Below are 27,494 nucleotides of genomic sequence, written 5' to 3'. Positions count from 1 at the left end.
TGAGTGGATGGGAAATAGAAAATTCACCCCAGGGATCACTCCAGTGGCATTACTTGACAGAGGAACTAAGGTCAAGTGCACGATGCCAGGGTAATCCTTTGGGCTACACTTCTAAAGACTCCAGGGCCATTAGCCTAATGCACACCTATGAACATATGCTCATACATACGCTTCCAAAGCTTTCTTTCAGACTTCCCTACATAAAAGCCCTCACAAGCTTGTAAGTTTCTGTGAGGCCATTTTTTGCTTGGGCTAAAGGGAAGTCTCTCTGTTGATCAGTGGAAGTGAAAAACATTGAGCGGCCTGCCTGCCCCTGTGGGAGTGTTTACTGACTTGAAACTGTAGTTTTATTGGCCATTTTGGGTCAATTCCAAAACTCCTTCATCTTCCTCTCTTAAAACCTGGTTGCCTCGTGGTTTTGGCGTCTTTTCAGGCTTGTTGGCTGTTGGTGAAGCACCCACCAAGAGGAGAAAACGCCGAGAGAAGAAAGGAGCCACTTTTGAGATTTTAAGTATTTTTCCTCTGTTTATTTGCTAAGTTTTTCTGCATAGCCACTTATTTTGAGCATTTTCTGGCTTGTTAAACTTGATTTCTGCATTAGTAACTGTATTTAGAGCACAACCTAGAGCTGTTTACTGAATTTCCTGTTTGCACTTATTTTTAAAATCGTTTTTTTCTCAAAACTTGCATTTTTATCTGTCTTTGGCCTAGCACTCTTGTGTGGGGTCATTTACTGCACTGTTATAACTTGTTGATACTTGTGAACCTCTGCTATCTCTGAAAAAAAAAACAAATCTTGCTTTTTTCCCCACTTTTCTGAGATTTAAAAAAGTTCAGTTACAGGCTTGCTGTTCTTAAACTGTTTGTAAGCTTCTGTGAGGCCATTTTTTGCTTAGGCTAAAGGAAAGTCTCTCTGTTGCTCAGTGGCAGTGAAAAATATTGAGCAGCCTGCCTGCCCCTGTGGGAGTGGTTACTGACTTGAAACTGTAGTTTTATTGGCCATTTTGGGTCAATTCCAAAACTCCTTCATCTTCCTCTCTTAAAACCCTCTTTTGCGGTTTTGTGCATTTTTGAGCATAGCGCAACAGCGGGCAGTGCCGCCTAATTGGGTTTAAACTATTCCTGGCTCCACAAAGTCTGCTCTTCACTTTTTCCCCTTAGAACTGCTCTATCTCTCAATTTAAACACCATATTCTCATTCCAAGGCCCATCACTGGTCCAATTAAGTAATCCTACAAGTTAGCACTATTAAACCATAAGCACTACTTACTCTTATACTCTCTACGATTACCCTGTCCTCTATTGGTCCATCTTAAATTCAGTTTCCCTATATTACTCTAGCATGTCCAAAGGTCAGTCAATGGTTTCCTCTCCAGTCCAGCTGGTGAATCTGGGAATTTTGAGGCAATGTTACAACTGTCTCATGTACACGGACAACCCTCTCCTCTTCCAAACAGGTTCAAATATATGTGAGAGATGCAACTATTTAGCCAAACTGGAGGCTGAGCTCTCTCATCTCAAAATGGGTGTAACCAGTCAGGAGGAGAAGGTAACCTCACACAACACAATTCCAGTATCACATAGTCCCACCACATCAGCGAACCAAATACATAAATACACAAAAACATACTCGGAGGCTCTAAATAAAAATCTACCTAAGCAACAGAGACCTCCAAAGCAGACATCCAAGCAAACGCTACCTCAAAACAAAACATGCACAACACATAACCCACAAAGTCAGTGTGCCAAGCAGCCACAGCCCTTAAGGCTGAATAACACACCTGATACTCTTGTAATAGGTGACTCTATTGTAAAACAGCAAGATGTAGCCGATGCCAATAAGGAGATGAAAAGCAAACCCAAATATGTTGAAGTTATATTCTTGTAGCACTGGAACTAACCCAACGAAAAGCCACCACACGTTCCTGCAGCAAAAAACTTCTTTATTGACCTAGGTTTCGTCCATACGAACTTCTTCAGAATAGAGCTGCCTGTCCGGTGCTAGGATTCGCCACATAATGCAAGCACTCAGGTCACTCCAAAGCAAATACAAATATGACTCAGTCATTGTACATGCTGGTGTGAATGACCTGAGACGTACCTCCCTGGACTACATGAAAAGAGACATAGAGGAGCTCTCTGATCATGTAGCCCAGGCTGGTATGACCCTGACCTTGAGCAGCATCTTACCCTCACCTAGAATGATGCCACAGTACAAAGACAAAATGATCGATTTTAACAATTGGCTAAAATTTTGGTGTCAAAGGGGATCCAGTGTCAGTCAGCCTGGGATGACATGCTCGACAAGCCACGTTGCTTCACTAGGGACGGCTTGCACCTGTCACCACTGGGCTTTCGGATATTGGCAAAGGCTCTTGCCACCCCCATAGTGCCTTTTTTAGGCAAGGCTCAAAAGTCAAACCCACCCCCATAGACAGCACAAGAAACTATGGGTAATGCTGCTAAACGCCAGAAGTCTTAACCTCAAGATGCACGCACTCGAAGCTCTCCTCAGTATGGAGAACATCAATATCTGTGCAGTGACAGAAACCTGGTTCAAGGCTCCAGAGAGCACCCCAGCACTACCAGGCTATACCTCATATCATGCTTTTCGGCCCCAAAACCTGGACCGAACCACAAAAGGAGGGGGAGTTTCCATATTTATCAAGGATATCCACACCTCCAGGTTAGTGGCATTGCACGAAGTATCGGAGACCATCCATGTGCAACTAACAGTGGGCAAGACTGCTTTTCAGTTTATAGCATTCTACAGACCACCCTCTCAAAGTCAGGAATCCCACTCGGCTTTCCTGAAAACATTGGAGAACATGAAGATCTCTCCGAACACCATTATATTGGGCGACTTCAACTACCCAAACATTGACTAGGAGCACTACTCAAGCCCCAGCACCTTAGCCCAAAGGTTCCTGGAAATTATAAACTCAAATGCTATGGAACAACTAGTCACCACTCCCACAAGAGGGGACAACATACTAGACCTGATCATTACCAACATGGGGACTCTATGCTCCACACCAGAAGTATATCCCTCATTGGTAAGATCAGACCATAAACTAATTTCACTGGATGTCCACATCCCGACCCCACCCCCAGCCCAAAATACCACAGTGAAAAACTTCTCAAAAGTGAACTTCTCACTTCTCAAAACCGAAGTGGAATCTTTCAAGGCCCCAGGGCCAGTGGAAACTACGGCCCAAACTGCAGAATCCTATATAAACGCATTCTACGGACATCTCCAGGAATGCATGGATCATGCTATCCCAAACAAAACCAAGACCCAATCATCCAAAGGCAGGCGTCCAGTCTGGTGGACCCCTGCCATAAATAAACTGTATAACAGAAGGAGGAAGCTACTACATGATAGAGCAAAATCCCTAAAAGGGAAGGCATCTCTGATCAGTACTAGCAAAAAATTACGATCCCTCATAAAATCCTCCAAGGCCAGCTTCGAGAGAAAAATTGCACAGGACACCAAAGACAATCATAAGGCTTTTTTCAGTTATGTTATAAACCTGGGATGCAACTCCCAGACTTGTTCTGAGTTGATTCTAAATGACAAAAAATACACTGGACCCACAGACATCGCCAATATCCTGGCAGACAGGTTCGGTGCAAACTTCTCCACCCCCTCCCCCCCAAAAGAGCAAGTATCTATCCCGGCAGAGGGCTGCCTCCCAAACATCTCTGATGCTCAGGTGAAGGCTACCCTCTCCAAAGCAAAAAACACTGCTTCCATGGGATCAGATGGCGTCCCAGGTTGCGTCCTACATGAACTCCAAGAGGAACTAACCCCTCAAATAAAACAGCTATACAATCTCAGCCTCACTACAGGATATGTGCCCACAGAATGGCGTACAGCAACAGTGGTCCCACTCCACAAAGGTGGAGCCTCTTCGAACCCTGGAAACTATCGCCCCATAAGCCTGACTAGCTTAGTCTGCAAGGCTATGGAGAGGATCATCATGGAGCTCATAAACAAAGACATTGGGGACCTACCGACACTAGATCCTACCCAGTTCGGCTTTGTCAAGGGCAGATCCTGCCTTTTGAACCTGGTTGACTTCTTCAAAACAGTCACCAAAGCCATAGATGAAGGGAAGGTAGTCCACACATCCTATCTGGACCTTGCAAAGCATTTGACACAATACCCCACTCGGGCATCATAGATAAGCTTTCCAGCTTTAATATAAACCCCTATGTCACAAGATGGGTCGCACACTGGCTCAAAGACAGAACCCACAGAGTGAGAGTTGCTGGAGCCATGTCAGACTCGAAACCAGTCACAAGTGGCGTCCCACAGGGTTCTGTCCTGGGACCACTCTTGTTCGGTATATACTTTTCCGAGGTACAGGCAAACATGGGAGGACTATGGCTCACCAAGTTCGCAGACGACTGCAAACTTGGTGCCATAATCAACTCTCCAGCTGACACAAACATCCTTCAAAAAGGACTCACAGAGACAGATAACTGGTGCCAGCGCCATGGTTTAAATCTAAATGCCAAAAAATGTATAGTCATACCCTTTGGCAAAAACAATGTGCCCACAAATTACCACATAGGCGGAAACCCATTAAGTACAGAGAAAGTTATTAGGGACCTGGGGACCCAAGTTGATAGCAATCTCTCCTTTGAAAACCACATTGCCAAAGTGGTTAGAAAGACCTTCTACATAGCCCACCTCATCACAAAGGGTTTCATATCTAGATCAAGAGAGGTAATAGTGCCCCTTTATTCATCCCTCATCAGGCCCATCATAGAATACAATGCCCCTTTTGGGATGTACCTTACCCGACACCTGCAGCAATTACAAAGACCCCAAAAGTATCTCACCAAGAGGATCAAGGGTCTCAAACAGATGCCATATGCTGCTCGGTTAAAAAAACTCCAGCTCTACTCAATTGCATATCGCCTACTTCGAGGCGATCTATGCCTGACATACAAAGCTATGTCAAATCCAGAATTAATGGAGATGCTCCACCTCAGTAAATCTAAATTCCTTAGAGCCACACGCTCGAGGGACTTGAACCTCAGCACAGAAATAAATAGAACTTGCTGGAGGGACAGGTTCATAACCCAGAGGCTCCCTTCGCTCTGGAATAGAATTCCAGTTCATGTGAGGCAGAGCACCTCACTGAATCTCTTCAAGAAGAATCTCGATAGGTGGATGGGGGATCGCAGGTTTATCCCAGGGATTACTCCCGTGTCACTATTAGACAGAGGCACAGTAAACTAAACCTTAAAAAGGGCACAGTATACTCAAATCAAGGGGTGGCGTAAGCCATACAGAATCGGGCTAGGCTTATAATTGCCCCAGGGCAGATAGCCTAGTATGAACCTATGAACAAGCTTCACATAAAACAAGGTATACTACACCTTTACTATCACATGTATAAGATCTTGCAGTAATAAGTCTGTCCCTACTTCCTAAATATACTTCCTTAGTATTAGAAGTAAAGGGGCATTGTGAACAAAACCCACATTTACAAGTCCCTATTTTGTACTTGGGTTTAAATTTACTTTGTTGCCTCTTTAATATATTCTTTATACTTTGCCCCTTCCTATATATACATTTGAGAGAATTATCAAAATTATGTAAATTAGACAGGCTAGAAAACTTGGTCCACTTGTTTTCAATTACTTTCCTGATAATGTGAGCATCACCATTGTAGTCTGTAACGAAGGCACTTTCAAAAACTTCACCACCAGGTTGGTCTACATAGTTGGCCTCTGTGGATAAACCACTTGGAATATATTCCTCTTTTCCTAAAGCAGGCGCAGATCTATCTGTTCTACCACTTAGAACTTCAGTCTTTACCTCCTTAATTAGGTCCCTGAGATAGCCTCTTTCCAGAAACATTCTTTCCAACAAGTTAAATTCAGCTAAAAGATCACCATCGTTTGAGGTCATTCTACTACTCCAGACAAACTGTCCTTTCACTATCCCCTTTTTCTGAATGTACGGGTGTGCACTACTAAAATATAAAAATGAATTAGAGTGTGTCTCTTTCCTATGTACTTTAGATGGAAAACCATTGCTACTTTTTTGGTGACATCAAGATAATTGACACTGTTTGTTGGATACTATGGGTACATTTTAAAAATTTGGTAGAATTGGTAATATAATCAAAAGATTCTAAAAATCTATCCTCTGTATCTACCCAAAATAATCAGATGTCATCCAAAAATCTTTTTATAAAAAAACCAACAGAGTTTAAACCTTGCATTAAAAACATATTTCTCTTCCCAAGATAGAACTATATTGGCATAAATAGGGGCACAGCTAGCACCCATTGCAACCCCTTTTAACTGACAAAAGAACTCTCCTTCAAAATATATATATAAAATTGTTTTTTAGAACTATATCCATTAAACCCAAAAGAACTTGTATTTCATCAGTAGTAAAGTTATTTTGACACCTTAACACAATATTCAAGACCTTCTTCATGTGGAATTGTTGTGAAAAGATCCACATCAATGGTAATGAAAATTAAATTGTCCTTACAAAACTCATGTTTTATTTTTCTTAGAAAGTCCCAAGAGTCCTTCAAAACCTATTTTCCACCCACTGAAGTACCCTTAAGCTTAAAATCCAGAAACTTGGCCAATGGGGCAGTAACCGAACCCTCTGATGCCACTATAGGCCTTGGGGGAGGGAGGATCTTCGACATTCTTATGGACCTTTGATACCCAGAAAATTGAAGGTACACGTGGGTCTTTGTTATGTAGGTACTATATTTTTAAGTCAATACGATTATCCAAAAGTAAATCGTTTAAAGCAATATATATCTTTTTATACGCTATATTTATTTCAATTTTGGATACACGCATGTATTTACTTGCATCTTGCAAATTCTCTAACATTTTCCCCTCATAAATAATGGAATCCACAACTACAGTCCCACCCCTTTGTCTGATTTCATAATTCTAATTAGTTCAACTCCTTAAGTACATCTCTTTCAATATTAGATAAGTTAGAAACAACCTTATTTTTTGCAATATTTTCTCTGAAAGCTTTCTCGGTAACTGTTGTTGTGTAAGGGTGGGTTCCATGAACTACTTCTTTTTAAGGAAGAGAAGCTGCCCTTACTTTGTCCTGCCAACATTAATTCAAGGTCTTTCTTCCTGACAAACATCATTAAGTCAATTAACACCTTGCTAGTGTCACACCTTCTTTTATGTACAAATTTAAAACCTTTAAAAAAAAAATCAATATCTAAGGTACTAGATTTAAAAATAGCATGGCTTTTATTACTCACTTTACAACCTTCCACTATCTTATCCGTTTCTCCTAAAACTTCATTATCATGAAGTAAGATTGCTCTCTCCTGTTCCACCCCCCCCACCCCCAGTTGGTCTGCTTGTATTGGATTGGTTGTTTGTTCTTCAATCTCTTGGACCGGAGGGGGAGATTTATCTAAAAGGGTTATTAATGTCACCAGGGCCCAATATGTCTTCCCTCTCATTCGGATATACACCCCCATTATTTGTATCACAAAAATAATTGTGATATCCCTGTGCACCAACTGCCCCCTTCCTGTTCTCATATCTAGTGTCCTTTGGGACTAGGGTTACTAGTCTTGGCCTCATATTCTTTAAGATCTCTTAATAGTTTTCTTTTTTCCTATTGAAAATTTCCTGTAGTTTGTCATCTACTTGTTTCCTAATATCGTAATATTTTCTTCTATTTTGTTCAACAGTGTGCATTAAATCATTAATCAAACATTCATTAAAATTTTTAATACATTCATTCAAGACAGACATTTTTCTCTCATTTTGTTTGACAATAGTATACAAAATATTAAAGCCACAATTGTCAAAAATGTCCAATAGCTCTTTGTGAAATTCTGATTCATTTTCCACATTGTTAGGATATTTACACACACTCTAAGACCCTTAGGAACAATGTTGAGTCTAAGACATTCATTTAAATATACATTGTCTAGGTTTAAAGTCTTATATTTAAGCAACAAAGTTTGCAACTTGCTTAAATTATTAGCGCAAGTATTATTGTCTTCTACATACAAAGGACGTACTGTATTTTCAAATGAAACTACTTTAGTAAGCCATGTTTCTAAATTGCACTCACTAAGATTAGTTCCAGTCCTAGTTGAATCCTCGTCACATCTCCGGTGATAGATTTCCATTTGTGGTGCTCTGTTTAACACATTGGAACTGCTGTCCCTATTCCTAGATTGAAAAATCTCCGGTGTGGTTTGTAACTCAACTGTGGGAGACTGGTTTGAACTGCCACTGAAGCCATGTTCTTCCATTCTTTGTCCTGTTCATTTCTGTTGAAATCACACATCCTGGTTACCCGGTAAAGCAGACTTGGAGGCAGAACCATTTATGTCATTCATTCAGTCATTTTCATACTTGTACAATATGTGCTTGCATACAGACATTTATTTTAGGGGCTTTTACCATGTTTTTAATGCAATTAATTAAGACTTGATTGTTTAATTTTGAGTCCTATAGTTGCGTGAAGAAGTCTGTACAATTCGGGACGAAAATACAGTTGTTTCAAGAGTGTTCATGTGGATGTGTATTTTTTTTTCGATTTTATGTGATTTGGCCGTGTTTATATTAAAGGATTTGGCTCTGGCATTCTGTCTCATCTGGGGTGTTCCTTTTGGAGTTTTTGGGTTCCACTTAACAATAAAATTGATTCATAACTTGGCCGCCTGTAACTTCAAGACTATTTAAAGAAATACTGTCATTTAAACAAGGGGGGGTCACTTGCATTCAATCTCACCTGCTATAATAGTTCGCAACATTCTAAACTATATTCCCAAGGGCCTCCCTAAGATCTCTCATCACTTTTGCCAGTACTAAAAATTAAAGCATTTTGTCTTCTTTCCATACAACCTTATGTTTACATTAAGCATTGTTCTCGTTGTTCACCTTTAAATCATAGCAATGCTCATATATTCTTTTATTTAAAACATGTTCGGTTTCTCCTACTCACAAAATGTAATTCCAGGGGGTTAGTTTCTTTTGGCAATCATAACACTGAAAAAAAAAAACACTCTAAACTTATGAACACAGGTCTTTATTTATGGAGTATTCGGAATTAAATTGACAAGCCCCACACTGTCTAGTTCCTAGTTTTCCTACAACAGCATCACCCCATACTGTCATGTTGGTGCTTCTTTCCATCCTTTCTTTAATGTTACAGTGCCTTTTGTATGGTTTATATACTTTCATCAAATTCCTTAACACATTCAAATATCTTCCAGTTCTTTCCAACTACCAAGTTAATCTTACCACTTTCTGCACCGTATTTACATAGCATATTTCATTCTCATAATCATTATCGTGTGACACTTTAACCAGACTCTTACCAAATATCCGGTTAAATATGTTCTACCCCTAAAAGACTTTCTTCCTTCACATCCACAAACATCTTTTTGGGGTAGCCACTCAAATCAACATATTACTTAGGAATTCTAATTCATTCAAAAGGTCAGTGGCTTCTAAATAATTCTACCCAACTTCTAAAACCATCTGCCTCTCAGCTAGACTTTTCTTATGTTTAAAGGGGTGATTACTTTTAAAAATACAAATGATTGAAAACATGGGTTTCCTATAAATGTTGGACTTTAACTTATTTGTCTCAAACTCCTTAGTTATTACTACATCCACGTAAATAAATCAACTTACTTAAGCACTTACAAGTAAAACTTAAAAAAAAAAAAAGCGTTGTTAATAAATTCAATAAAATAATTTAACTTGACCATACTACCTTTCCAGACAGTAAAAATATTGTCCAAAAATCATAAAAAGTCACTAGAGGTTCTCTATAACGATTTAAAAGTATAATTTTGTTCCTAAAACCACATAATGGTGTTGGCGTGCAAAGGAATACATGCAACGACAGCTACAGCACTGACCTGTTTAAAATGTTTTCCTTCAAAATATATAAAATTATTCTTAATAACTTCCTTAAAATTCCCAAAATATCATCAATTTCTTTAATGTTAGATGGTCACAACCAATTAAAGCTTCTCTACACTAATGGTCACAACCAATTAAAGCTTCTCTACACTAATCCAGTCCAGTATTGTGGGCAATACAGCAAAACAGGTCCACCATATCAACAGTTACTAACAACCAACTTTCATGAAAAAGTTCTGATTTGATATGACCTTAGAAAAAAGAATACCAAGAGCCCTTAACAATGCAAGGAAAGTTGGACCTGAATCTCTTCCTCTTTAGCTCAAACACCTCTTTTAATAAAGACATACACTTTTTGTATTCAACTTCAGCCTATATTAAGCCATAAACATTCAGTTTACATTTCCACCACCTGTACTGCAAATCAGTCTCTACACTTTCACACCTACCCCCACCACTCTAACCCTGCCTCTAATTTACAGTTCAAAGCCAACATTGTAACTTAAACATAATACCCTTTTAACACTATTCCTGTTGCTTCCCTGTCCACAAGTAGTAGTAGCATGGTCACTTGTTCCATAGACTAGTAAGTGCATTTACATTAGCAGTTATCTATTCTCCTTACTGTACCACAATTGGAAATATATTTTTCTGCACAGCACAATGTATTGACTACTGTTTGTTAAGACTATGCATCTAGTATACTGAACTTGCTAAAAGTGGTCACGTGGTGTAGTCCTGCAACAGTCTGATACTCAAAACTACATTCCTGTTGCGGCAAAGTTATATTTCAATGTATCAAAGTTGTGCAATGAGCTTAGTTGTATGTAATTAGTTCCCAGAGGTATTTAGACTGCTTGAAACTGATAAAGGGAGTTGGTCAATGGTACTATTGACATGTATTTAGTTACTGTAATGCTTTGTGTCTTTCCTGTTAATGATTACTAAACAGACACTCACTCACTTATAATTTTTTACTCTATCCCTGCCCTCACTATGTCTCTCCTCCTTCTGTAGGCCCTGCAAATACTATGCAACTCTCATTCTCTTCTCCGACTTTTCTGTGGGTCTGCAATGGTCTTCACCCAAGTGCTCAATTGATTTCTTAGAAGCTAAAAACTTCTGCACCACCTTCCATCCATGATCAGCAAAGGAACAATCCACTTAAGCTGCAAGGACAGTCATGCAAGCATACACCTAGTGGGGTTTGGCTTCATTAGCCTGAATGTACCCATAAAGAGTTAAAATTAAAAAAAAAAAAGTCACAGATATTCAGAAGCCATGTAGCTAAAACATTTATGTCCTTAAGGGGTCATTTGCATAAAACCCATGGTCTCCACAGGAGCTTTAAGGTATTACACACTGAAGTCTAAGTCTCTATCTTGGCTTTTTTTACTGAATTGTTAGTCTGTATAACCTTTTCCCTTTTCAACCTGTATAACAAGAGGTTGAGGACGGGCATAATGGTTAAGGTATTTACCTCACAGACACAAGGTACACCTTTGGTCACTTTGTTGTTATTGACTGGGTATGTAATAGTCTGATTTGCCTAGTAATTTCCTAAGAACCCATGAAATCGGCTGCTTCCCCAAACAAAAACAGAACAACTAGGTATGTACCAATTTAAAAAAAGTATGATATTGACACTTCAACATTATTAGCCGATTTAGATTGTGGGAACCCTGTCTGCTGCTGCTTTTACATTTAACAAGCAATGTATACCTGTCCTTGGCTGCTCCTTAATGCAGCTAGTATAACACCTAGTTTAACCTACTTTTCTGTACCACATTACAAGAGTACTACAAAGTAGTTCCATTTTAAATTTTTCACTCTAACAAAATTTGTCTGACTTATTAATATGGGTCTGTTTTGGGACCCTAATGGTGGGGGACAAAGCAAGTATAAAATATACAGACAAACTCATGCTAACCTGTGTGTCTCCAGCCTGCCTCGTTTCTTTCTCCCCTCCAATTCCCCAACGCCCTCCAGTCAATACCATTACTTTTAAAAATATTCATTCTCCTCTTAACCACCACACCCCCTTAAAGTCAACCCTCACTCTACTAACACATATGACTCATCCCCCCATTTCTCAGACAGCAAATCTTCTCACTAATACCACTTGCTTTTACCATCACTGTTACCTGTTCATTACTCCCACTCTTTACTTAAAAGCAAAACTTGTCACACCAAATACTCAACACCTATCTACATCAACCTTCTCTCATACCTGCAGACCCATTCCCATAACAGATTTAAACACCAGCTGCAACCCTTTATTTTAATACCCTTCACATACTTAATTCTCCCACTCAAAATATTTGCTCATTCCTGCAGTCAGCACAGTATTATTCTAACCCCGAGCATACTTTAAGATCGCCTATGTCATACGTGATAATTAAACATGTTTATTGAACTAGTCATTCGCACCAGCACCTGGTCCACACACATATCTAACCAATCTCTTGACTAGGTGTCTCCTGTAGGAGAAAAGTTAGGTCCATCCCACACACCTCTCTCCCATCGACTGTATTTCTACCTATACCTACACTTTTTTTTTTTTTTTTTTTTGTATTTATACATTTGTTGACTGGGAAAGTCCGAATAGGACAGAGCCTATTTTCAGTGAAGGCCTGAGGAGAAACACTCCAGACACGTCTTTGGAATGTGGGAGGAAACCAGAGTACCCAGTGAAAACCCATGCTAACACAGGGAGGACATGCAGACTCCGCACAGAAGGCACCCCAGCCGAGAATCGAACCAGAGAACCTCTTGCTGTCAGGCAACAATGTTAACCGCTGTACCACTGCGTCACCCATACTTCTTGCTGCCTGCCTTTTCCCTTTCATATTTCAACTCATTCCCTTTCCCATAGAGTCTGGTTCTAAACACATTTTTGTCCATTAACAAAATATAACACGTACACAGTTTTCCCAATGCATCTCTTATTCTCTCTAGAAATCCTCTCAAAATACTTTGATTTTCTTCTATCAAGCTCTCGCTTAAACCTCTAACTTGCATATATTATTAGTCTTCCTTAACAGCCAACTAAACCCCTCAATTACACTATACACCTCAACCACTCAGTTACCGCAATATACATCCTATCCTTTTGTTCAAATTGCTCACATCCACTACAACTGTCCAACACCTTATATTTCCCCACCCTTGTCTTACACATCAAAATGTTTCCGTGGCACCTTTTTATCCTACCCCCTCTTCTATTACTCACATACCTAGCATCCTTTCATCAACTCCTCCAACAACTCCACTTTCACAGTATTAACTCAATCATACTTAGAATCATTTCCATATCATACCTAGCCTAATAACTTTATCCACTAATCACTTTTTCCACCTAAACTACACCTCCACTGAAAAGATGGTTTCCAATCAGACTTTTCTAGCCAACAAAAGCAAAAAATAAAAAAACAATATATATTAAAAAAAAAAAAACAAAACTAAAAACATACATACATAAATGTTGCCGTCAATAACTACAAGTATGATAGTCGTGCCATTTTCTGTAAACTATCAGACAGCACTCCTGAGGACACTGCTACGAGCACAACAGCTACAAATTGGTTTCTTCACCAATTTAGTCTTCCATACAAGTTCTGACAAGTTCTGTAGCACTCACATTTCCAAATGTTCTAGGCAGACTAATTATGTATTTGTACAATAAAACATATTTAAATTGCGCAAATCCAACAAATTAATATGAATTTAGGTCTTCTGCAATTTATGAATGGCACACCCAACAAGTCAGCTCTTAAGAAATGAGCTGCTATTACTTACCAACTGCTGTTTCCGTAGCTTGATGGGGATGTAAGGAACATAGTCCTCATCATCATCATCAGACACTTCTACATCCAGCTCTTTCTCTTCTGAATGAGCTCTCTAAAGAAAAAGGGGAGAGAGAAATTGAATTAATACCACAAACATGCAACGCAAAAGGATCACAAGAAATGGTCACAAAAACAGTGCAACATATGTTTATTAATCCGAACACACCAGAAAGTCATATAACTATTTAATTCCCTGTAAATAGTAGGGAAACACTATGTGTTTTGTGCAACAAACATAAAATACTAACCATATTTACGAAGTTATGTGCAAGAGAGATGCTTTAAAGGTAAAGCAATTCCTTCTTGACAAAAACAGATAAGAGCTTGGATTAGCATACATAAAATGTAGGAATAAAGGTAAAACAGTGTGATAACAAAAATTTTGATGTTTAAATACTTAGTGCATAACAGAGGAAGCAGTGCTAAAAAAATTCTGTGTACAGCGCATACTCTCAAAAGAAGTACCAAAGTCACTTATATCCAGAACAATATACAGTCAGACAAACATGCAAATGTTTACAGCACGGTTGGCAGTAAGCAATACTAAAGATGCAAATTACAAGCAAAGCTGCAGATATTCAGTACTTCAGTGACAAAGTCAATGAGTGGAACTGTACACAGTGCACTTCTGTGCATCATAGGTATAAAACAGAAATGAGAATGGCCCACATACTACACCACATCAAGATGTTAAGTGCACCATTACAATTAGTAACAATACTGAAAGTGTTTAAAGAACCATACACTTACTATGCCATATACAACAGAGAACTCTGGACATATTTATTGTCTTGTGAGTGACAGAATAGTGCACACTTAAAACAGAACTAGATATGTTTACTGCACCACATGCAACAAGAACAGCAGGAGATATTCAGTGTATGTCAGGCATAGATCTCCCCTCAACAGTATGCAGGAAACAGAATACAGGGATAAAGCCTTGAAGAGTCTGCATAGGACATGTTTCTTATGACTTATATTCTTATAGTGAAGAACTTCTATGGACATTCCAGTTGTTAGATATGCCTGGTTAGGTCCACACCAAAAGGGGCATTGTACTCAAGGACAGGTCTGATGAATGCTGAATAGAGTGGAACAATGAATTCTTTAGACCTAAATGCCATACCTTTGTTTATAAAAGTTGCACAACACAGAATGCTTTCCTCATTACTGTAGACATGTAATGACCAAATGCTAGATTACTGTCTATGTGCATCCCCAAGTACCCGACTACTGAGTGTGTTGTCAGTCTGATAGCATCATTTGGGAAGTCATCCACCCATGAAAACTATTATGCATTTCTTGGCATTTAGTTTTAGTCCATGGCTCTGGCACCAATTGTTTGTCTGTGTCAGCCCTTCCTGGAGAATATTTATGTCAGTGGCCGATTCAATGACGGCTCCTAATTTGCAATCTGCAAATTTAGTCAGCCAGAGGCCATTGATTTTGGCCTCGATTTCAAAGAAGTAAATGCCAAAAATGAGCAGTCCCAGGACTGATCCATGAGGGACTCGGCTTGTGAATGGCCTCTTTGTAGACTTCATGGGACCTGTCTGTGAGCGAGTTGGCTATCCACCAGGTGACATAAGGGTTTGTACCTAACCTCTTAGTTTGTCAACAATGCCCAAGTGGGGGATCATGTCAAATGCCTTGGCCAGGTCAAGGTAGGCAGTGTGAACCATTTTGCCCTCATCTGCTGCTTTGGTTACCTTCTCAAAGATTCCACCAGGTTGAGTAGGCATTCTTGATGAATCCAAACTGAGTTGGGTCCAGTGTCTGGAGGTTTCCTATGTCATTACTGATCCATTCCATGATAATTCTTTCCCATGGTTTTGCAGATGAGACTAGTGAGACTTATGGGTCTGTAGATGTCCCACAGAGACACAGGGATGACTGGTGTGGGTCTGTAGATGTCCCACAGAGACAGAGGGATGACTGTTGTTGTTCTCCATTCAAGAGGTATGAAGCCGGTATTTAGAACTTAAGGCATCCTGGTATAATATCAGGGCCCACTGATGCAGTGTTCTTGGCCTTAGAGAGACAGCATTAAGGACCTGTTCCCTAGTGATACCAGGGGAAGATATATTTGATGGTATTTCCCGAAGAAGTTTGATGGGGAGAGAAGGGTAAAGTTGAAGCTGAATTATTCAGCCAGTGCCTCTGCACACAACTGTGTACTTCCTTTGAGGTTGTGGACATAGCTAAAGAATGTCTCATGGTTGTTGTTGGCCTCGGAGGCCAAGTTTACATCAAATTGGTAGCAGCTACTACAACTGGATTACCTATTCTGACTTCAAATAATTTATCTTGGTGCTGGTAAAGATAGCAAGGTGGAAGAGCTGTATTATTGGAAAGGTAAGACAGGTACAGTAGTAGCTAGATGGAAGGATATAGAGAGCAAATGTAAGAAAACATTCAACAAAAAAGAGGAGAATAAACAATAGAGTGACACAGGCATCAGACAAAATGTGAATAAAGTCACTCATCCCAGGATTAAAACATAATGCGCATCAAGAAAAGGACCCCTCCCTGCAGTGGACATACAGATCATGGAAATGACAGCAGATAACAATGGACAGCCTTGGACAGGGTTTAATTAAGTTACACAGTTGGGCAGACAAGACAGCAGCTAAGGTTCAGTACAGATAAATGCAAGGTGATTTACCTGAGACAACAATTAGATGGATGTAGAGGTTTAAAACAAGTTGTCAAGTATAAAGTAGCCGAATATTTGACTGGTTTGTTATAGCCAGTCGTAGTTTTGACTAGAACAAAACAAATGAAAAAAACTGTGGAGGTCTTAACTCTATGGTCGCACAACTGAGAAGCACTAAAACCTTCAAATGGCAGGCAATATACAAACAGAAACCATAAAGTTACTTTTAGTTTATGCAGAACAGAAAATGACAATCTAGATAGATATCGGGAAGGAGTACTCAATGAGTTAAAAATCTCATCCAGTTTAAACCTGCAAAGTAGGAAAACTAGCATTATGTATACTTTACTGCAAAGTACCACTTAAAAAATGGACCAAGAAAATGACCCAAAAGAAGGTCAAAACAGCATTACTGTACAGCCAAATGTAGAATGAAATGACATCTACAAATACCAAAAGAACACCGGTGGATGAATATTGAAGAGATTTAACTTCATGAGCAAAGATGTAATTCTACCAGACACAGCAGCATTGCTTGAAGTTCTACAAGCCCAACATAGAGGCAGAGCAGTGAGGATGGATGTACACATCTTGAAGGGAGGGATGATGGTCATAGACAGTTCTTGATGCTGCTCTGCTGAAGGGCAAGAGCATGTCAGTAAACAATGAGCTAAAGAAAAGTAGGCATGGAAGTGCATAGTTAGAAAGGGTCTACAGGAAGGTAGCCAATTCACTTCAGATAAACTGAAAGGAATATGGATGGAGGTTGAAAAACAAAATACCCACTTTCCCCTGAAATAAATGAGGGATACAAGGAACACAATATGATCACAGTTCCCCTTTAATACATTGTATAAAGGCAAACTCAAACAGAGGATGATGAAGATGATAGGACAGTAGAGGAAACTATAATTTCAAAACTATTTTTTAACACCTTCATTGAATTATCTCTTGTGACACAGGCACACAGTTATATAAAGGTAATCAAATCATATATTAACAAGTTCACATTTACATTACACATCGCATATATATTATTCTATTCAATAATTATTCTGTATGCTGCACTTAGTGCTATTTCTTTGTTGTGAGTCTGTCGCTTCTTTTTTATATGTAGCGTTGTGAGTCTAAGGATGACTGTTGTGGGTCTGTAGATTTATTTTATATGTAGCACTGTGCATTTGCCATGTTACTCTTTCTGGTGTTTCTACATGATGACACATATATCCAGTTATGCTTATTACAGAAAGACAGAACTGCTTACTGTTTGTGATGTACTGCTCGTAGCCAGTACTACTTGGTGTATGTCCAGCACTGCTTTTTGTACATGCTGCATGAACTACATCAGCACTGCTCATTGTACAATATATGTTTTACAGATGCTTAGCAGTGCTTACAACATACAGTGCTTTGGACATGCTCACCAATACTAGTAGTAGGTACAGTACTAAACACAGTATTTCATTTAATAACTCTTTTTCTATATGTCTGAAAAAGTCAATTAACAAATGCATATATTGGGCACTTAAATTCAAGTTCAGAATCTACCACTGTCAATAGTTCCGGGTATAATGAATATGCTGCTTTAAGTTGCGATTGGTTAACCATAGTATTTAAACAGCTTGCTGTATTGCATGCACTTTTAAAAAGTCTGATGAAGCGGTCAGGTGTACCGCAAAAGCGCTCACTTTTTATTAAATCTTATAGCAATAACCCATGCCTGGGTGTGGGTAATGCTGGATTTACCCACGGTTGGCATGGTTTGGTCCCGAGGGCGAAGCCAGAGGGACCAAACAAAGCCAACCGTGGGTAAATCCAGCATTACCCACACCCAGAAGTGGGTTATTGCTATTATACAATGACATTGTTTAAGAAAAAAAAGAAGAATTACTTTTCTTAAATAATGGCATTGTATAATGCCTCCTTGCTGCCCTTCTGCAACTGTCTGGTATTCCGTGGCAGTTCTGATGTACTGCACATGCGTATGCCTACGCAGTACATCAGAGCTGTGGGCAAAAGCAATGGAGAAAGCAAGATCTCCGTTGCTTTTTACTGTTTCACTATGTTAAATGGGTTTAACATAGCGAGACAGCTTTAAAAAAAAAAAAAAAAAAAAAATCAACGGAGAATCTCCGTTGCTTATTTTAAAGCTGTCTCGTTATGTTAAACCCATTTAACATAGCGAGACAAGTTTAAAAAAAAAAAAGCAACAGAGAAAGCAATATCTCCGTTGATTTTTTTAAACACTGTGTCGCTATGTTAAACTCCTTTAACATAGCGAGACAGTGTTTTAAAAAAGACTTATACTAATGGAATAAGTCCGGGCGACCAGACCTTTTTCCATTAGTATAAGTCGATTTATAACGTGCACGCTGGCCAATCAGCGTGCACGTTTTGGAATATTAATGGGGGGGGGGTCATGGTATAATTAATATTACTTCGCCTTTGAATCATTATTTTCTACTGAATTTGACTCTACACTGGATTTGTGTTTAAAATCTGGAGACTTTTATTGCCTGCAGCTGTGAGTTTTTACTGGATTTGACTCTACACTGGATTTGTGTTTAAAAACAGGAGAGTTTTATTGCCTACAGCTGTGAGTGACTGGGGTTTTTGCTTGCAACTTTGACTCATATTTTATTTCTCCTGTCACTTTATTTTGGCATTTGGAGTTTATAACTTTTTCATACTATTTGCCTCTCCAAATACTGAACATGGCCAAAGGGCTTTTAAATCAAGTGCAAGTAGAGCTCCCATATAACCCAATGAATGGAGCTGGAGTTCTACCAAAAAAGAATAAACATTTAAATAACATTCTTGAGGTCACGATTAACCCTCTCTTACACAGTAATATAATGCAAGAAGCTATACCTGAGTCAGAAGATAAGAATTTATATCTGAAATTTCAAGATAAATACAGAATGCTGGAAGATAAAATGTATAAATGTAAGCGTATGCAGTGGCAACGTTTTCATTTTGAAGCCTCTTTGAAACACCAAATAGTTCAGAGAGGACTCAAGAGTTCTCACTATGCCTAGCTATGGCCAAGCATACCCGGAACTACTGAGGCAATGGCAGATTCTGAACTTGAATTTAAGTGCCCAATATACGCATTTGTTAATTGACTTTTTCAAACCTACAGAGGAAGAGTTATTAAATGAAATACTGCTACTGCAAAATGAAATTTATGAATACTTCCCAGCAGCCATTATCTGTGATAAAATGGACTCATTACATAACACTATTACTGTGTATGAAAAACGGTTTCAAGCAGCTAAGGTCCGTAAATTACATAGGGACCTGGCCGATTTTCAAAAAGGTGCCATTTTCTCATGGCCAAGGGAACAGAGAGATACTCGTGTTGTCAACACAGATTCCGTTGAATCTACGACGAGGCAAACAGCTGACTCTTCAGCTGCAACGTCAAAACTAGCAGTTCCGCCTTTGAACACCACACTGGAAGTGATAAATGAGCAAGAGAATGCAGGAGAGCATGCTGAGATACAGAGGCAAAGCCAGCAGGTTACGGACATGATTATAGTAGATACAATTACTTCCTTATCAGCAACTTGCTCAGTAACAGTGAACGATAGAGCTGTTAGACCCAAAACAACTCAAACAAACCCAGGAAGAGATGCAATTCACAATACCTCGCAAGGGAACATTTTTTTTTATTGAAAAATCTGTTACCTATAAGGGAACGATCAAGGAGCCGTATAAGGAAGGGCAGAATTCAGCGCCTGAACAGTGTGAACAACCCAATAGGGAAAGGGAAGAGCTAGACATGACACAATCAGGTTCAGTAATAAATATTTCTTCTGTTTTACTGTCTGAGGCACATATGTTGTTACTGGCTAAAGGTTTAAACTTTATACCTTCTCAGAAAGCAAACACGGTTGACATATTGAGAGAATTGAAATTGTTTGGTAGAAAGCTTACCCTGCATTCTATGTTTAAAGGCAATAATTATTAACTGTTATATTATTATAACTATTGTATTATTATAACTGTTATGAAGTTTTTAAGAAACCAAGCACATACATCCCCCCCACCACATTCTATTATAAAAACTTTCCTAGAAGTATGTGAAAATGCGATTAGGAAAGTATTCTGTAAAGGTACTAAAACCAACTGTTTTAATATGTCTCAAATGGAATACCAGGCCCTGCATGAATTAAAGGAAATGTCATGCATAGAAATTAGACCCGCTGACAAAGGTGGGGAGGTTATAGTATTAGATAGAGATCTGTATTTACAACAAATGTGGAGTCTTTTAAATGATGAGAACACATATTTCTATTTTTAGAAGCGCTGTGAAAGGGGTTTCATTTTTGGTGTTTGATTTACTAAATTATAAGTACGATATCAGAACATTTGTTTAAATATTTTACTGTTGAATATCCATTGGTAGCAAACATGTATGGTCTACCTAAAATACATAAACATTCTACCATACCACCAATGCGACCAATAATTTCTAGTAGTGGCTGGGCTACGGAGCCCCTCTCTATATTTGTAGAAAAAAACCTGCACCCTTTTCTTGAAGGTTGTAATACTGTGTTTAGAGAGACAAAGATGTTCATGCAGAATTTATATTGTAAAATGTCAGATATACAAGGTGAATACATGTTTGTGGCCTTAGACATTGAATCGCTCTTTACAGTGATACCCAATACTTGGGGCATAGATAAAATAAGAACATTTCTGACCCAAAAGGTATGAACTCTAATAACGTTAGGCTATGTGCATTATTAGAAATTATTTTGGAGAATAATGCATTTCCCTTTGATAAAGAATTCTTTCTACAAAAGGTTGGCGTAGTTATGGGCACACTGTGCCAACAGTTACGCCAACCTGGTCCTGGCACATTGGGAAACTAATGAAATTCTCCGAAACGACAACTATAAAGATTTCATAAAATGGTACATTCATTCCTTGGATGATATTTTTTATGCGATGGAATAATACAGAAGAGAAATTAAATTAATTTATTATATATTTACATCAAACCACCAATTTTCTGAAATTCACTTACAAATATTCAAATCAAGAGATAGATTTCTTAGAAGTTAAGGTGAATAAAGATGCACTACAAGGAATTAAAACTAGCCTACACAGAAAACCCATGAGAAAGAACAACTTGTTACATAATAAGAGCATGCATCCTAACCACATAAAGCGCAATGTATTTAAGGGACAAGTATATAGAGTTATGCGCTTGTACAATGATGATTCACAACTTAAACTAGCTCTGCTTGACCTGAAACAGGAATTCCTCGATAGAGGTTATAAAGAAATAGACACAGATAATTGCATAAGTAATGCATGGGATCACAGGGCTACTAGATGTAAATCATATTATGGTGAACATGAAACACAAGAAAATAAGAGGTTAGAAACAGATAATTGTACTATTAACAACTCTCTCAGAGTAACATTACCATATACCAATGACATAGGCACTTTCTGCACTATAATAAAAATAAATTGGAATAGTTTGAGTATTATAGATGATTTGAAGGATGAATTAACAACCCAACCAAGTTTTTCTTTTATTAATAACAAGTCACTGAAGAGACATTTGTGTTATAAGGCCACCAGTGATAAGAGATTTATAGATTCTGACAGGGTTGGCACATATTTCTGTACAAATTGCCTAGCATGTAAACACATTTTTAGTGGCAGTCATTTTACACACCACCAACTAGATGTAAGGATAGAATTTAATTTTTATGCAGACTGCACAATGAGAAACTATTTATTTTAGTTTCTGTACTGTATGCTATGTGTTTTATATAGGTAAGACGAATTGTAGCCTTAAAGAAAGAATATTGGAACACTTAAGGGATATTAAAAACAAGAAGTCAGAAAGTGCATTAGCACAACATGTCATGGAAAAGGGTAATGAACATGTCTTTAAATTCTTTGTTCTGGAAGTTATACATGAGAACATGAGAGGAGGGGAGGGAACATAAAGAACATTACAGAAGCAAATGAACAAAGATGGATAATGTTCTTTAAAGCAGACAAACTACCTGGTTTAAATAATAAAGTTTCCCTTAAACCTTTCTTAAAAGCACGTGCACTTAAACACTGAAAAGAATTTGAATTTAACCCTGTGTTTTAGAATGTTTATTATTATTGTGTTTTTTGTGTGTATACACTTTTAATTCTTAATGAATATGCTGCTTAAAGTTGTGATTGGTTAACCATAAACCATAATATTTAAACAGCTTGCTGTATTGTATGCACTTTTAAAAGTCTGAGGAAGTGGTCAGGTGTACTGCGAAACCGCTCACTTTTTATTAAATCTTTGCTATTACTTCGCCTTTGGATCATTATTTTCTACTGAATTTGACTCTACACTGGATTTTTGTTTAAAATCTGGAGACTTATTGCCTGCAGCTGTGAGTGACTGGGGTTTCTGCTTGCAACTTTGACTCCTATTTTATTTCTCCTGTCACTTTATTTTGGTATTTGGAGTTTATAACTTTTTCATACTATCCACACAGCACCTTTTGATTTGAGGAAAGTACCTTGTGGAGTAAAAAATGAAAGCATATTTGTTAGCTCCTAGCCCAGAAACAAGACAATGTGCAAATAAAAGTAATGCATTACAGCAGTCAGTCTGAAAAAAATTCTACTGTTAAAGGATTAATAATAAAATATAACTACTAAGCATTAAGTGAAAGAGAGAAGGATTAAATGAACAAAATGGAAAAAGAACACTCATCAATGGGACCCTCCCATCCAAAACTTCACACAAGTTAATCTATAAAAATACATCTCATTTATAAAACACGAGGATGACAGTTTGCAATAAGGCCTACATATAGCCACAATACAGCACAACCCTGCTTCATCAGCAAAACAATTACTTAAAGACAAAGACTGCTAAATAAAAACACTTTTAACAATTTTTAATCTGCAAACCAACTGACTACTTAAGCCGATTATTTTACAACATGAACTGTTTAACTTTCATCAGAAATCAGAATATAAAAATAAAAAAGTTTTGAAATCAGAATATAACATTTTTTTTTAGTATTTTGCCATAAGGAGACAAACTGAACTAGCCTCTTAGCACATCTCATTATATTCCACCAAGATTGATATGCATAATACAAACTTGGTAGTAATATTTTTTTTAATTAAAAAAATGCTTACATCAAATCACAAAAAGAACTAAATTCTAGCCATTTCCTTCAACACAATATATACAATATTATTTACAGAATAAATAGTTGCTTTTCAAAACAAACCGTTTCCATTCACAGCTTTACTAAAATGTCTGCTCCTAATGTCTTCATTCTCTTGCTTATTACATAACAGACAATAATGAAATAGAAAGCATCCAGCTAAAGGTAAGAAAATAAAAAAAATTAAATGGTGGCATCTACCTGTCAAGCCATTCTGATTGCTTTTAAATACTTTGTATGTTTCACATAATATTCTAGCTAAAACCTTTAGCGATTCAAAAAATTCAAAATCCTTCAGATAAAATGTTAAACTCAGACCACATCTGCCTGAGCTGGGGGAAGCTCAGGTAGATGTAAAAGATCCCACAGCGCTTCTCAGGAAAAAAAGTGCAAGAGAATTTTCCCCGGTGCTCCAGCCAATTTCCTCTAGTCAGTATGAATATCACCCTTGGTTTCTTCTGAAAAGATGCAGTTGGCTTAGTTGGACTAACCTGGTAAACAATGAGTAAATAAAAACAAAACAAAATAAATGAATTCATTTTTCTTTTTTACATTTTAAAGCTACAAAGCTTGACTTCACATGGAGCTGGAAGGAACTGGAGTCAAGCTGTTTCAATCCCCATCCCAACTACGTACATCAAACTGTCAGTGGGTTTCACTCAGCTGCAGTTCTCTGTATTATAAAGGTGAATATTTTTTACTTCACGCTTCTCGTCTAGCCTTGAATGTGGAATGCCAACATGTTTTTTTCATGCATTCTTCTTTAGTAATAAATGTTTCTAGTTTCACATTTTCCAAAACAGATACAGTCTCAGCTGTGTAACCAAGTAGTTGGTAGCATTGTTTGCTTCAGTATTCAACAAGAAAATCATTTCCATGTACAGCTAGGCTGGTAGATGTAGGCTTTAGTGAACAGACCACCATCTACATTCTCATTTGTGGGCCTAGAAGAGTTTTACAGTGATGAACTGGGACCATCTATATGTCATTATGGATTAGAAAACTGCATTACTCATTTGCTGATTCTTACTAACTAAAAGGCGACTAACATGCTTTCCAGCAATTGTTGCGATGTCACAAAACTACTTTGTTTTCATTATAAAATGTGGTTTCTTTTTCTAATTTATTTATTTATGTCATCAGTGTCATAATTGATATGTTCTATTCTGTTAGATTACACCTTGCCAGTGCACATTACCCTTCTAACTATTTAACACTAAACCACTTAAACATATTTTATGCATTATTCCTTGTTGCTTTAGATGGGCGGCCACGGTGGTGCAGTGGTTAGCATTGCCGCCTCACAGCAAGAAGTTCTCTGGTTCGATTCTCGGCTGGGGTGCCTTCTGTGTGGAGTCTGCATGTCCTCCCTGTGGTCATGTGGGTTTCCTCCCACATCCCAAAGACATGCAGTAGGTGAATCGGGCACTCTAAATTGGCCCTAGGTGTGAGTGTGTGCCTTCTGTGGAAGGTTGGGCTGGCAACTCGACACCGTAAAACTCCACTGCCAATCATGAGCGGACAGATGATCCATTGTGGCGACCCCTAACCGGGAAAAAGCCAAAAGAAGAAAAAGAAGATTCCTTGTTGCTTTAGTTAACATCTGACACTGCTAGATATTAAGCAAATATACGATTATATCCATGTTACTTCTGAATTTATTATTAGTAAGTGCTGAACCAAGCCACATATTTTTTTCCTTTTATTTACTGTTTCAGTCTTTTCTTTCTTTACATTACAAGTAAACATTTACTTGGCATTAGCTATAGGCACTTAATTGACTGACCCATTACAGCCATTCCTGAAGAATATTAATTATGACCTAGAGAAATGACAAGAGAGGCAAAGCGCACACTCTGGTATCCTACTCTAGATCGCATTCCATTTCATGACATATGCACCCTGCCAGTCGAGTGCTGATTCTTTTGATCTTACATTAGAAAAAAAAAACACTAGATATTTGTGACAGCACACACTCTACCAAGCATTTTTGAATTTATTCTGGATTCTTCTTCTAAAAGATACGAAATTCCGGTCAACAATAAAAAATAAACAAAACTCATATATACACGTGTCTGAACATAACTACACGTGGAAGACAGCTAAAATTAGGAAGGGAAGGACAATAAAGGGGACACCCCTATGATGGGCTGCTGCCATTTGGCGCATAGGAGTAAAACTGGAAAGATAATAAGTTAAACAAATAACCGACAAACAAGACAAAGACAGGTGTATAAGCATATAACTTAATCAAATGTCAAAAAAGCTACCGGAGAACACATTTTGCCGAACATCAGAACAGTGTTACCGCACGAGTTGTTGTTGTTGTGTCTTTCGGCTTTTCCCGGTATACATAAAACGTTAAAGTGTGGCCAGTCGTACTACAAGTGGCACCAAATAAGCAAATTACAGTACTACAGATAAAAAGCTTTCTGCTCATGTTTATTAACACAATACCATGTTAAACAAAAGTGGTAATATATAACACATTGCTATCGCAGCAAAAAGAAAAAAATATCAGCTTCCATAAAACTCGAAACATCAAGAAAGAAGAGCACTCCTGGATATGGTCAGAGTCAGACTATCAAGGGAAAAAATAACATCTACTCATCTAAATCAAATTCTCAAAACAAATCATCCACGATATACAATCTCATATAAGTTTATCCAAATAAATCCATTCACCTTTCGGTTCCTATCTTCTTCCATCTTAAATAGTGGTTACCTACACAGAATAAAAATAAACTAATACAAAACACTAGCTGTTAACTAAAAATGACAACATGTATCCGATCATTTCTGTACTACCAAACTCTCTCATTTGTGTACATACTTTGTTTCCCTTCCGGGTAACGAAACTCCACCCTCCAAGGCAGAAGAAAGGGAAGAGAAAAAAAAAAAAACAAGCATTGCGCTGCATAGAAAGGCTGTAATACTTAAATTCTCATATATGGATTACCGCGCCACCTACGGACCAAGTGTATGAAAGCAAATATTCAAAACCTGTTTCGAGTTTGTGTATTGCATTGTAAACGTTCTGATTTAGAATACAAAAAGCTGAAGCTTATTCTGAACTAAAATTTACATCAAGTAACGTTTGTTGCACTACAAAATATGTTTCGCCAAAGCTTTATCTGACTTACTTTTGTTCACCATGTTAAAAAATCATAAATGCCTAACATTTATTTGCACTGGAAGTGTGCAAGAGTTTGGTGCCAAGGGGGCAGATAAGTATTAGACAGCACCATATAGCTCTCAATTTTTTACCCCCTGAATGAATGAGGGACAACTAGGTAGTCTTTTTAAAATATTACTTTTATTGATCGGAGGATGCAAAGTCATCCTCTGTAAGCCGGTCCAGAGCATAAACCATTGGCAGCCACAATCAGCTGCAAGCAGTAGTCAGAGAAGCAAGGCTCTAAGGAAGAGAGACTAGGTTCATAGGTTCATAGGTTCGTACTAGGCTATCTGCCCTAGGGCATTTACAAGCCTAGCCATAGTGTGTGTGGCTTTCACCACCCCTTAGGATGAGAATACTACGCCCTTTTAGGGTTTAGTTTACTGTGCCTCTGTCTAGTAGTGACACAGAGATGACCCCCGGGGTAAACCTACGATCTCCCATCCACTCGTCAAGATTTCTCTTGAATAGAGTTAGTGAGGGGCTCTGCCTAACATGGATTGGGATTCTGTTCCAGAGTGTAGGGAGCCTCTGGGTTATGAATCTGTCCCTCCAGCACGTCCTATTTATTTCTGTGTTGAGGTTTAAGACTCTTGCTCTCGTGGCTCTGGTGGATTTGGATTTACTGAGGTGGAGCATGTCCATTAATTCCGGATTGGACATGGCCTTGTACGTCAGGCACAGATCACCTCTGAGTA

At 38.3% G+C, this 27,494-nt stretch overlaps 1 protein-coding gene across 1 annotated transcript in view; it reads right to left on the bottom strand.

Annotated features, from left to right (window-relative positions):
* DDX41 (DEAD-box helicase 41) overlaps nt 1-26,476 on the bottom strand; it is a gene marked incomplete in the record, with an annotated part of 592,639 nt that extends 566,163 nt beyond the window's left edge. Inside the window, 2 exon segments of the mRNA XM_044069314.1 lie at nt 13,714-13,815; nt 26,304-26,476. Coding sequence (XP_043925249.1) covers nt 13,714-13,815; nt 26,304-26,327 — 126 coding nt within the window.
* Nucleotides 26,477-27,494: the final 1,018 nt, after the last annotated feature.

This window comes from Protopterus annectens, chromosome 4.part0 (assembly GCF_019279795.1).
Source record: "Protopterus annectens isolate FY-2018-M chromosome 4.part0, PAN1.0, whole genome shotgun sequence".
In the NCBI taxonomy this organism is placed as follows: Eukaryota; Metazoa; Chordata; order Ceratodontiformes; family Protopteridae; genus Protopterus; species Protopterus annectens.
This window is presented reverse-complemented; position numbering and strand designations above follow the sequence as displayed.